Below are 12,458 nucleotides of genomic sequence, written 5' to 3' on the forward strand. Positions count from 1 at the left end.
CTGGGCACTCACCCGGTGGCCCTTCTCTCCGGGCAGCCCTGCCAGCCCGTCGAAGCCGCGGTCGCCCTGTGGGAGGACAGAGGCTGCTCAGGGCCACGCCGCACAGGGACGCCGTCGGGCAGCGTCCTGCGCCCGGGGCCCCGCATATTCTTGCCCTGGGTCCGTATCCCCACCTCCTCTCCCCTCTTGTCCCAGGGCCACCCGCCGGCTCACCTCCCACACAAAAGCAGCAGATGTGCGCCCAAACTAACTGTCACACGTGCTCGTGAAATCCACCCGCCACCCCGGGGGTCACAGTTCAATCGACTCCCGGTCAGGGCACGTGCCTGGGCCCAGAGGGGCCCAAACAGGTCCTCCCTCCCCCAGACCCTACCCATATGGGTGTGAGCATCACTACTTGTCCCCATAATCCTGTCCATCAGTATAACCGGCGTGTCAGCCACATCATCAGCACGAGGACAGCGAAGCCGTGGCCAGGACACGCGGGGCCATGCGTGGCGCCTACCTTGGGGCCAGTCTGGCCAGGCATCCCTCTCGCGCCGTCGCTGCCAGCCCGGCCCTGGGACACAGGAGGCAAAGGGTCGGCACCGAGCGGTGGCTCCCGTGAAGCCGAGGGCAGTGCCCAGCCCAGGCGGCCAGAACCGGAGTCCGGCTGCTGGACGCCTCCAGGGGGCTCTGCTCCCGGGCCTCGCCGTCGGGGACGACCCGCAGGGGCAACGCCACGTGCCCCTCTGTGCCTGGAGGTGATGGCATGAGGCGCAGGCGAGACCTCTCGGGGGAGAGGGACTAAGGGGCCAGGTCAGCCTGCGGGGCTGCCGGCCGAGACTCAGGGGAACGGGGCCCCGCCGTCCAGCCAGCGCAGTTCCTTCCAGCTGCTTGGAATTCAAGCTAAAGTCGGATGATCGGGCCCGGCCGTGCGGCTCAGGGGCTGAGCACCGACCTGCGAACCAGGAGGTCCCGGAGCCATTCCCGGTCAGGGCACAGGCCACTCCCAGTGTGGGGTGTGCAGGAGGCAGCGATCAATGATTCCCTCTCATCATTGATGTTTCTCTCTCTCTCCCTCTCCCTTCCTCTCTGAAGTCAGTCAAGGTATATTTTTTAAAATGTTTGTTAAACTAAATGCACACGCTCAGGACGGAGGCCAGAGGCCGGGGAGGCAGAGGCCGGCGAGTCCCGGGAGAAGCTCATGGGCCCGGCTCGCCCGGGAGGGGGACCGGCAGGGAGATAGCCCCGCCCGGGACAGGAGGCAGCAGCCGGCTTCCGGCCCGGCCTTCTCGGTGGGAGTGGAGGGCACATGGCTCGGACCCCCGCCCCGTCGGTGCCCAGCCGGTCCGGGGCCAGAAACACTCACCCTTCTTCCAGGCTTTCCCGTTGGGCCGGGCGGGCCCTGCACCCCTCGGGGGCCCTGTCCGAGGTCAAAGGGCAAAGGTCAGTTCCTGTCCAGGCGTCTCAGAGATAAAAGCAAACTCCTGTCCCTGTGGCTCGACCTCCTCGCGGCTCGCTCGAGGGCACCCACCCCGGGACAGGGCGAGGGCCAGGCACAGAGCGCCAGCGCCTCCCGCACGGTCACCTGACTTCCGTTCCCCTCCCGCATCCCAGCACGCGACAATCCCCACGGACCTCCTTGAAGACATGCCGCCTTGGGGCACCCCCCCCCTGAGTCACAGCCTCCCCCACCCCGAGATGCCCCTGCAAAGAGCCAGGCCGGGGGCCACGCACCTGCGGACCCATGTCGCCCGGCTCGCCCTTCAAGCCTCCGCTCCCGGGAGGGCCCTGTGGAGACACGGCTGGTTAGGAACGCGGCAGGTGAAGGCTGCGTGGCCGGGGCTGGGGCGCAGAAACGACTGGGGTCCCCCGTGGGCAGGGCTCCCCCGTGAGGGCGGCGACCCAGCCCTGCCCGCCTGGGACAGAACCCGACCCCGCGGGCGGGGGTGAGGGCTCATTGCTGGGGTCTCCTCCTAGTTTCGAGGGAAACTGTGGACGGTGGGGGGACCAGAGCCACGGTGACCTTCGGGGTGAACCTGACCACAGGGCGCAGCCTGCGGGTCGGGCAGTGTGCGGACATCCCAGGGCCCGCAGCCAGGATGCCCGAGGGGGCGCCCAAGCCACGCGCATGGGAGGGCGCTGAGTGCAAGGGGGGGGCGGGCAGCGGCCGGTCCCTCCCCCGGGGAATGGCGGTGGGACACGGAGCGTTTAAACCTCCGGGCAGTGCCCGGGGTCCCCTCTGCAGGCCCCGTGCCCCACACACTGCCCTCAGCTGAACCCCGAAAGGAAGAGGCCCAGAGCGCGGGGCAAAGCCGCAGCCAGTGCCAGTGCCAGCACCGAGGCTTCCCGGCCCCGGACCCACGCCCGCCCCGCCCGCCCAGGCCGCCCCCCACCAGCGCCCCTGAGTCGGCGTGGGTGACGGTGACGCTAAAGGCGCCCAATCCTCTCCCACCCTCGCCGCGTGCCCCCGGCTCCCCCGCTGGTGACTTACCACCGGGCCAGGCCTCCCAGTCAGACCCATGGGGCCGGCCGGGCCCCTCAGCGCCAACTGCAAGAGAAACAGGACCGGCTGAGAGAGGTGAGCGGCCGCCGGGAAGGGGGCCGCCGGGGCAGGAGCCGCCGGGGCAGGGGCTGCTCACTGGGAGGCGGTGGGAGGCAGCCCAAAACCCCCCCTCGGCTCCTCTGGGGCTCCTGCACCAGCCACGACAAACAGAGAAGGGGGTGGCCCGGAGGGTGGACCCAGGTGGGTGCCTTTCCCGCTTTGGGGAGGGGCTCCCTCCACCTGGGGTGCTCAGAGCCTGTGCTGCCCTCCTTCCTGGCTCCCCAGCCCCGCCCTCGGAGTGAGCTGGCAACACAGCCCTGGCTGGGCCTGGGCGGCTGGGGAGTGTGCTACACGTGTGCCCGGCCTGGGCGGCTGGGGAGTGTGCTACACGTGTGCCCAGCCTGGGCGGCTGGGGAGTGTGCTACACGTGTGCCCGGCCTGGGCGGCTGGGGAGTGTGCTACACGTGTGCCCGGCCTGGGCGGGGGGGAGTGTGCTACACGTGTGCCCGGGCTGGGCGGGGGGAGTGTGCTACACGTGTGCCCGGGCTGGGCGGCTGGGGAGTGTGCTACACGTGTGCCCGGGCTGGGCGGCTGGGGAGTGTGCTACACGTGTGCCCGGGCTGGGCGGGGGGGAGTGTGCTACACGTGTGCCCGGGCTGGGCGGCTGGGGAGTGTGCTACACGTGTGCCCGGGCTGGGCGGGGGGGAGTGTGCTACACGTGTGCCCGGCCTGGGCGGGGGGGGAGTGTGCTACACGTGTGCCCGGCCTGGGCGGGGGGGGAGTGTGCTACACGTGTGCCCGGCCTGGGCGGGGGGGAGTGTGCTACACGTGTGCCCGGCCTGGGCGGCTGGGGAGTGTGCTACACGTGTGCCCGGGCTGGGCGGGGGGGAGTGTGCTGCACGTGTGCCCGGGCTGACAGCGGTTCATTCTGAGGCGGTCTGGCGCCCTCCAGTGGTTGGGGAGCCCTTCTGAGGGGAACTCAGTTCCAGAGGCAGCAGCCGGAGCCGCAGCCAACAGACACCTGTGGGGGTGTCCTCCCGCCCACCCCCCGCGAGACCCCGTCCCACCCGCCCACCACGGGCGCACACCTGCCCCGCAGTCAGCCTGCCCGCCCCGTGCTGCCTGCGCCCACCCCACCCACGGAAGCTTTCCTGTGGGAGGAGGTTTTGTTTCAAAATCCTGCCAGCCCATCGCCCCCTCTCGGCTCCAATTGCCAGGCACCAGGCGGCGCGGCCAGCAGGCAGGCGGGCGATGAGCCTTGCAGCCGGCTTGGTCACGCACCGCCCGGCATCCGCGGGCAGTTTATCCACCGCGGCCACGCGATGCTCCCGCTGTCCCACAACTGCCCCGGTCCCCGTTCTGATCATCAGCGCCACCCGCTGGCTGGGGCCTGGGAGGCGGCCGGCAAGGCTGCTGAGCGGCACCCCCAGCCCAGCGCACAGGGGGCGTCTCTCTCACTCCCGGCCTCATATCACAGGCTCAGCCCACTGACCAGCTAACGTGCAGAGGGGAGCGGTGAGGACGCAGGCTCCGCGGGACCCCAGGCCGAGCGAGGGGCTCTCGGAAGTGTCTGCCCATCGCAGGGCCACTCACCCGGGCCTGCTGAGAGGGCTGGCCCTGTGCCCCAGTGCCCCATGCCAGGTACCCCTCGCCACTCACCCAGGCCCCACCCCCCAGGCCCCTCGCACTCACCCGCGCCTGCTGCAGGATGGCTTGAGCCTGGGACTCCTGGGCTGAGACCATGGGGCCTTTGGAGCCGGCATCGCCTCCCCCTCCAAACCGGAACTGTGGGGTAAGACGGGGGTCACCAAGGGTGCTCTGATGGGGGTGCCACACTGGACCCCAGGGTTGGGCAGTGCCCGTCGGCCTCCGGGGTGAAGTCGAGCCTCACAGGTCTGGTTGGGCAGCTTCTACCCGCCCCCACCCCGTGCACGCCGCCCTACTGTGCCAACTTCAGCCCGGGGCCTGCGGAGACCCTCCCCGTGCCCGGGAAGCCCTTCCTGGCACTGGTGGCGTCCACCCTGAGACCCCACGGCCCCAAGGTGCTACGAGGAAACGCCAAGGGCCCAGGCAGACGCCTGCACCGGGGAGGCCTCGCGAGGACGCCTCGTTCCAGCGGGTGCCCTGAGCCGCGCCCAGCTGCCCCGGTATCAGACAGTCAGACAGACAGACACTCAGAAGACCAATGTCCCGACCAACCACATACTCTCCCCGAGGCCTGGGCTCCCCATGAAGGAGATGCCCCATGACCTTCACCCACAAGGTCACTGGCAGGGCAAGCTCCCAGAGGGACCCGCTGGCAAACACGCCCACTCGGGGCCCAAGTGGTGACGGGATGTCTGACACCAGGCAGATGGCACAGCTTTCCTCCAGGGACCTGACTCCATCCCCTCGGGGGGGGGCAGCCCTGGGCGCCCCTGGGGTCCACTCCTCTGTGAAGGCGCCCCCCCCCCAGAGGAGCCTGCCTCTAGGACACGGTGCGCCCTGGCTGGGGCGAGTCTGTGGCCAGGAGATTGTCCCCCTCAGAAACAGAGCCCAGGGCCCCCTCCCCATCGACCGCGCACCCCCATCAGCCGCGCCCCCACAAGTCGGGCTACTCACGGGCAGCATGAGCATGGTCCCAGGGGGGCCGGGCAGCCCGTCGGCCCCCGGAAGACCTGGTCGCCCAGGGGGACCCTGTGGACAGAGGGGCCAAGAGGGCCTGGTCAGAGTGCAGAGGGACGAGCTGGGCTGGGCGGGAGGCGGGTGGGAGCCACGGCCCAGCCGGAAACATGCTGGACAAGCACAGAGCAGTGCAAGGCCCTGAGCCGGAATATTCCAGAACCCCAGCCCAGAGAAGGGGCGTTGCTGTGGGGTCGGGATGAGGAAATGCTCCCGGGGGGAGGGATGAGGAAGGACGAGGTCCGGGCGGGTCCAGCGAGGTGACCCTCCAGGAGGGTCAGGGGTGGAGCTTCAGGGCGTCCACCCCCGAGCCACCCTTCCAGGTCTCGGGCCCAAACCGGCAGCAGCCCCGTGGGAGCCGGCCGGCTGCTCAGAGCGGCCTCCTCTGCGCTGTCAGTGAGGGCCCGTCCGCCTGCTGACTCTGCCTGGGGTAGCTCAGAGGAAGAGGGTCAACGCGGCCACCTGCTCGGACCCGGGGAGCACCTGCTCAGACACACGGGGAGCACCTGCTCGGACACACGGGAGCACCTGCTCAGACACACACAGAGCACCTGCTCGGACACAGGGAGCACCTGCTCAGACACACGGGGAGCACCTGCTCAGACACACGGGGAGCACCTGTTCAGACTCAGGGAGCACCTGCTCAGACACACAGGGAGCACCTGCTCAGACACGGAGAGCATCTGCTTGGACACACGGGGAGCACCTGCTCAGACACACGGGGAGCATCTGCTCAGACACACGGGAGCACCTGCTCAGACTCAGGGAGCACCTGCTCGGACACACACGGAGCACCTGCTCAGACACACGGGAGCACCTGCTCAGACACAGGGAGCACCTGCTCAGACACACGGGGAGCACCTGCTCAGACACACGGGGAGCACCTGCTCAGACACACGGGAGCACCTGCTCAGACTCAGGGAGCACCTGCTCAGACTCAGGGAGCACCTGCTCAGACACACGGGAGCACCTGCTCAGACACAGGGAGCACCTGCTCGGACACACGGGGAGCACCTGCTCAGACACAGGGAGCACCTGCTCAGACACAGGGAGCACCTGCTCAGACTCAGGGAGCACCTGCTCAGACACACGGGAGCACCTGCTCAGACACAGGGAGCACCTGCTCAGACACAACACTGAGGTTGAGAGAGATCAGTCATATCCGGCACAACGCACAGCACATCACCCCATCCTACATCTAAGAGAGAAAGCAGCGTCTGCTATGCCACGTGGCCCCTCTCTTTGTCGTGTGGACTTCACCACACTCATGGGTCCAACTGCTGACAGCTGTGGGAGGACCAGCACCACCCGTCTCCCGTGGGCCTTTGGAGCGTGGGTAGACATGCCGCCCCACTGCAGCATTCAGGCCATGCGGCGGGAGAGCAGGCCCACCTGCTTGTCTGGAACTATGATGGCGGGGGGGGGGGGGTGGGGCTGGGGGGGGAGCAGGGTGCCAGCAAGACAGGGACCATGGGAGCCAGGCAGCCTATAGGTCAGCTGAGGCCACGAAGAACGAGCTGCCTACTCTGGGCCCCCAGAGCCACCGGCCAATACATACACACACATGCACACATACACACACATGCACACATATACACACAGATTTACGCACATGCACACATATACACGCATGCACATATATACACGCATGCACACAGATTTACACACATGCACGCACACGCGTACACAGAGTTATACACACAGGTACACACGTGCACCCACACACAGATGCACACACAAATGGCAGAGTCCTGCTCGAGGCCCCACCCAGGCAGGACGCTCAGCGGTCACCCGGCCACAGGGAGCGAGGGGAGCCTCCCTGTCCCAGCTGCTGACCCGGAGCTCAGCGGCTCCACCGCGGGCATCCGGCCAATCGCCCCGGGCGCCGCCCGCAGCCCGAGGGCCTGACAGGCAAAGCCCCGGCCTCCCTGCGGGGCAGCTTCGGGGCAGGCCTCCGGCACCTGCCCCCTGGGGGCGAACGCCCATTAGGGCGCACACACGCTTCTCTCACCCGCGGCTTAGCCGCTGTCAGCTCCTCAGCCGCGGGCTCACCCAGCGGTTCATGTCCAGCACGGAAACCACCGTGAAAGGAAAAGATTGTGAAGGCCAAGCCGAGCAGCTGCCCACCGCTGCAGTCCCGCAAAGCCCCGCTAGGTGTCAGGATGGAGCCGCGACCTCCTGGGCCCAGGCCTCATCTCCCCTGCAGGGACCCGGAGGTGCGGCCCTCGGCCCAGGTGACCCCGGAACGCACCCATCTGCTCCAGAGAAGCCCCCTGGTTTCCAGGACAGAAGGGGATCAGAAGGAATCGAGGCCGGGGCTCTCGGATGAGGAGGGTCCTGGCAGATCCGGGAGCCCTGAGCTCTGGCCCAGCAGCTGCGGGGTCGCTGTCACTCGGACTGGCGGCCTGGGTGGGACACGAGCCCCGGGCCAGAGCCGACCGCCCCTCCCCTGGGAGACTGGGCGCAGGAAGCGGGTGGCGTGAGAGGCTATGGGGCCACGGCAACTGGGAGAAGGAAGTCGCCGTGGCAACGTCCATCACAGAGCAGGGGACCCCGGGAGCCGAGGCGGCCCTTACCCTTTCTCCAGGGTCGCCCACTTGGCCCGTGGGACCCATCGTCCCTGGAGGTCCCGGGAGGCCCTGGAATTAAATTAAAATCAGAGCAGAGTTCAGAGGCAGCACCCGTTCCCACGGGCTGGCCCCGGCGTCGGCTCGAGGCAGCAAACTGTCTCTTCCGTCAGGAGTTTAAGGGGTGACCCTGATCGCCCACCCAGCACCTCCCACACGTCATGGAAATAAAAGGTGACACTCACCGCGGGGCCTTCGGGGCCTGGTGGCCCCTCCAAGAGCATGCCCTGGAAGAGACAGGACAGGGACGCGCTGAGACCCGGGAGCCCGGCTCTCCGAGGCCCCCCAGACCCTAGCCCCTCCCCCAGACCCTGGCCCCCTGCGGACCCTGGCCCCCTGCGGACCCTGGCCCCCCCGTGGACCCTGGCCCCCCCGACCCTGGCCCCCCCCCGACCCTGGCCCCACCCGGACCCTGGCCCCCCACGGACTCTGGTTCCCCCAGACTCTGGCCCCCCCCAGACCCTGGCCCCCCGCAGACCCTGGCCCCCCGCAGACCCTGGCCCCCTGCAGACCCTGGCCCCCCATTGACCCTGGCCCCCCCGGACCCTGGCCCCCCCGGACCCTGGCCCCCCCCAGACCCTGGTCCCCCCGGACCCTGGCCCCCCATTGACCCTGGCCCCCCCAGACTCTGGCCCCCCCCAGACCCTGGCCCCCCACGGACCCTGGCCCCCCGCAGACCCTGGGCCCCTGCAGACCCTGGCCCCCCATTGACCCTGGCCCCCCCCGGACCCTGGCCCCCCCAGACCCTGGTCCCCCCGGACCCTGGTCCCCCCGGACCCTGGCCCCCCCCAGACCCTGGTCCCCCCGGACCCTGGCCCCCCCAGACCCTGGCCCCCCCGGACCCTGGCCCCCCCGGACCCTGGCCCCCCGCGGACCAGAGAGACCAGGGTAAGAAAACGTCCTTACGGGCTCAATGATGGCGGGCTCTCCCTTTTGACCTTTCTCGCCCCGCGGTCCGTCGATCTGGGGGTGAGAAGCGCAGACGGAGGGAATGAGAGGACAGGGACAGCGGAGGGGACCGTGAGGCCGTGATCACGCTCCCCCAGCAGGGCCACCCGGGCTGTCACGCCCCGGAGGCCGCCAGGAAGGGCCGCGCCGCACTCACCCCCTCGAAGATGGTGTCCTGGTTGGCGGGCATGCCCGGGCCGATCTCGGACGGGGACACGGTGGGGTCGTAGTAGGGGTCGTAGTAGCTCTCATTCTCGTCCAGGTTCTTGATGGTTTCCTCCGTGAACTCGCCGTCCAGGTCCTCCTTCCCCTCCACCGGGGGCGGGGCCGGCTGGGGACGGAGCGGGAGGGGCAGGGGAGCCGCTGAGAGAGGCCCCTCCCTGCTGGGCCCGGGGCCGCGACCTGGGGCTCGGGGTCAGCGGCCTCCCAGGCCTGGCGCCTAACTTCTAGGGCAGCTCCTGGGGTCCCTGGTCTCTCTGCGCCTCCTCACTCACCACGGGCACTGCCCCAGCCTCCCCGAGACCCCGGGCCACCTCGGCGGTGCCCTCAGGGCGCCCCCACGGGTCTCAGGGTCTCGGGATAACATGACCCTAATCCCACGCCCGCGACACAGGGGTCTGCACCCAGGAGGACCAGCGTGTCCGCTCCGTGGCCGCCGAGAATGTGGCCAGCTACCTGCCACGCGTCCAAACCGGAAGCCATCCTGGCGTCTATACACGCTTATGGCAGACAAAGCGTTAGCTTTCCTGTGTGCCGGGCGGGCGCTGTGCTGGGTCCCTCCCTGACCCGAAAGCTGGGCCACGGCCCCAGGAGGCGGGCGCACAGGCCATGCAGTGACTGAGAGCGAGACCCATCACTGCCCCAGGCCGCTGCCCAGAGCACCCGCTTCACGCCACGTTCAGACCCCCGGCTCGAACCCTTGTCCCGCCTGACCCGCCCCGGCCCCAGACCGGACACGGTCGGTCCGCCAGCACCTGTCCTCGCCCACCTCCGCCTGCACCGGACGCCGGGGAGGGGCCGAGAGAAGGACCCAGGGTCCTGACCTCCCGGCCCCAGCCGAGCCCACGCAGGAGAAAAGCAATTACGTTGGAGGCGTTGGCGGTGCCGGCCGTGCTGGTGGGCACCTCGGCCCCGAGGCCCTCGCCGTAGCTGTCCTCGTACGGGGACGGCGTGTAGTAGTCCTCGCTGGGCACGTAGTCGTAGTCCAGTGAGTCCGGGTCCTCCTTCCCGGCCCCCTCGCTGGTGTCGGGCACGGGAGGGGCCCCCGTGGGGGGCAGAGTCAGCGCCTGAGGGCGGGGAGAGGCAGGGCTGGGTCTTGGGGTTCCTCTGCCCCACAGCCTGGCCCATTCAGCCAAGACCCCTGTGGACTCTGGGTGCCGGGCCACCCCGGGCCCAGGAGGAGGCAGCCCAGCCAGGAGGATGCTGGGGACGGACCGCACACTTGGAAAGGGTGAATTGTATCTCAGACCCTTGTCTTAGAAGTAAGAGAACGTGCCCTGGCTGGTGTGGCTCAGTGGATGGAGCGCCGGCCCGAGGACTGAAGGGTCTGGGGTTCGATTCCCGATCAAGGGCACGTACCTCGGTTGCAGGCTCGATCCCCAGCCCCAGGCAGGGGTGTGCAGGAGGCAACCAATCGATGTGTGTCTCTCACATCAATTGTTCTCTCCGTCTCTCCCTCTCTCTTACACTATCTCTAAAAATCAACGGGAAACATCCTTGGGTGAAGAGTAACCAGAAAAAGTGAGAGAACGTTCCAGACAGAACAGGATCAGCCAGTCTCCCAGCACCTTGGGGAGGGGACGGTGCCCCTTCACCCCTCAGCCCGAGGTCACACGTCACCGCGGACACCGTCTTCCAACACGCATCGCGTGCGGCCATCACATGGGGCCGAGCCCCCACCCACGCCTACTGGGCGGCCCCACATTCCCTCTCACAGCTTCCTTCTCCCCCTCCCCCTCCCCCTTCCCCCTCCGCCTCCCCCTCCCCCACCCCGGCCGCTGCCCGCTGGCCTCACCTCGGCAATCTCCGTGGTCTCCTTAGCGGCCTCCACGGGCTCCTTGGTGGCGGCGGGCTCCTTGCCGGGGTCGTCCGTGTCCTCATAGTAGGGGTACTCGTAGTAGTAGGGCTCACTGTCCCCGTCGCCCTCCGGGTACTGGGAGGAGACAGGCTCGTGAGGACGGAGGGGCCGGTCAGGAGACCCTGCTCTCTCCACGCCGGGCTCGGCGGGAGGCGTGGACTCCATATGCCACGCCCCCGTCCGGGCACGAACCCCCCAGCGACGTGGGAAGCTGAGCCAGCCCCCGAGAGGCCCGGGGGGGAAACGGCCCAGGTCCCCTTCGGAGAAAACTGAGTCCCAAGAGGCCCAGTCGCTCTGACCCTTTAGAACCCGAGGGTCCGCCAACCAGCCAATCTAGGGCTCTGTCACCAGGAGGGAGGCCTCCCCGACCACAGCGGGGAAGCCCCGGCCCCAGGACATTTGCACGGCAGGGACCAGGAGGCCTGGCCACTGGGACTCCGCTGCGGGCACCATCCAGCTGTGGGGGTTGGGCCCCGCAGCCTCCTGGGGCCTCGCCGTGTCTGGCAGGAGGTGGAAGGAGGGAGGCGGGGGAGGTGGAGAGCAGGACTGGGCGTGGGAGCTGAGCAGGGCCGGGAGGGTTCGCGCTGGCAGCAGGGGAGGGACTGCCAGAAACGTTAACCAGGCGCCGCTGGGGTGTGAGGGCAGGAGGAGGCAAAGACGGACCCAGACCGCAGAGGTCACGGGAGGGGACGCAGCTCCGGACACAGTCCTGAGACCTTCGGGACGCGCTGCTCCTCGGAGCGGCCACGCCGGGGTCCGGGGCCCGTGGCTCGCAATGAGCAGCCCTCAGCGCCCGCGGACTCAGCCCAGGCACCTGCGGCGCCTCTGCCCACAGACCCCTGCCCGGGTCACAGGCCCCTGCCCCGGCCACTGACCCCTGCCCGGACACACGCCCCCTGCCCGGGCCACAGGCCCCTGCCCGGGACACAGACCCCCTGCCCGGGCTACAGACCCCCTGCCCAGCCACAGGCCCCCTGCCCAGCCACAGGCCCCCTTCCCAGGCCACAGGCCCTGCCCGGGCCACAGGCCCCCTGCCCGGGACACAGACCCCTGCCAGGGCTGAGGGAACAAGAGACACCTCGCCATCTTGCTTGAAGCTTAGGGAGAGGGTTCATGACACGCGTCCGGGGTGACTCGGTCATAGTCCTGCCCGGTGGGTTATTGACCATGGAGGTGCCACACCCCCGAGTCTCCCCCTACCCCCCGCCTGCCTGGCCCACTGCCCCCCACCACTACCAGCCCAGCTGCCGACTCACGTATTCGTCTGGGTTGGGGTCCTGAGACTGGGGGGTGTCGGGGACGGCCGTGTCGCAGTCGGGGCTGTAGTGCTCGCAGTAATCGTACGCCGCCCGGTGGTCCGAGACGAAGAGCAGTTGCTGGATGTCACCCTGGAAACGGACAGGAGCCCTGAACAAGCGGCTCAGGGGCCCCAGCGGGAACCCAGGAGACCAGCCCGTCCTCAGCCAGCCTTCCTCTCGGAGCTGCTGCCTCCAAACCACCCAACCAGGCTGTCTGCCCACCCATCTATCTGTTATCCACCCATCTGCCCAACAACCCGCCCACCCACCCACCACCCACCATCCACCACCCACCACCCACCATCCATCATCCACCATCC

General features: G+C 68.9%; 1 protein-coding gene across 2 annotated transcripts in view; it reads right to left on the bottom strand.

The window, feature by feature from the left end:
* COL5A1 (collagen type V alpha 1 chain) overlaps positions 1-12,458 on the bottom strand; it is a 97,178-nt gene that overhangs the window by 50,588 nt on the left and 34,132 nt on the right. For both annotated transcript variants that reach the window (XM_036329171.1, XM_036329169.1), the window contains exons 5-18: positions 12,097-12,228; positions 10,778-10,915; positions 9,849-10,049; positions 8,921-9,094; positions 8,722-8,778; positions 8,001-8,042; positions 7,765-7,827; positions 5,129-5,203; positions 4,220-4,312; positions 2,477-2,533; positions 1,720-1,773; positions 1,352-1,405; positions 506-559; positions 13-66 (exon numbers count right to left, since the gene is read on the bottom strand). In XM_036329171.1, coding sequence (XP_036185064.1) covers positions 13-66; positions 506-559; positions 1,352-1,405; positions 1,720-1,773; positions 2,477-2,533; positions 4,220-4,312; positions 5,129-5,203; positions 7,765-7,827; positions 8,001-8,042; positions 8,722-8,778; positions 8,921-9,094; positions 9,849-10,049; positions 10,778-10,915; positions 12,097-12,228 — 1,248 coding nt within the window. The remainder of the gene's footprint in view (positions 1-12; positions 67-505; positions 560-1,351; positions 1,406-1,719; positions 1,774-2,476; positions 2,534-4,219; positions 4,313-5,128; positions 5,204-7,764; positions 7,828-8,000; positions 8,043-8,721; positions 8,779-8,920; positions 9,095-9,848; positions 10,050-10,777; positions 10,916-12,096; positions 12,229-12,458) is intronic.

Source organism: Myotis myotis, unplaced genomic scaffold (genome assembly GCF_014108235.1).
Source record: "Myotis myotis isolate mMyoMyo1 unplaced genomic scaffold, mMyoMyo1.p scaffold_m19_p_12, whole genome shotgun sequence".
Classification (NCBI taxonomy): Eukaryota; Metazoa; Chordata; class Mammalia; order Chiroptera; family Vespertilionidae; genus Myotis; species Myotis myotis.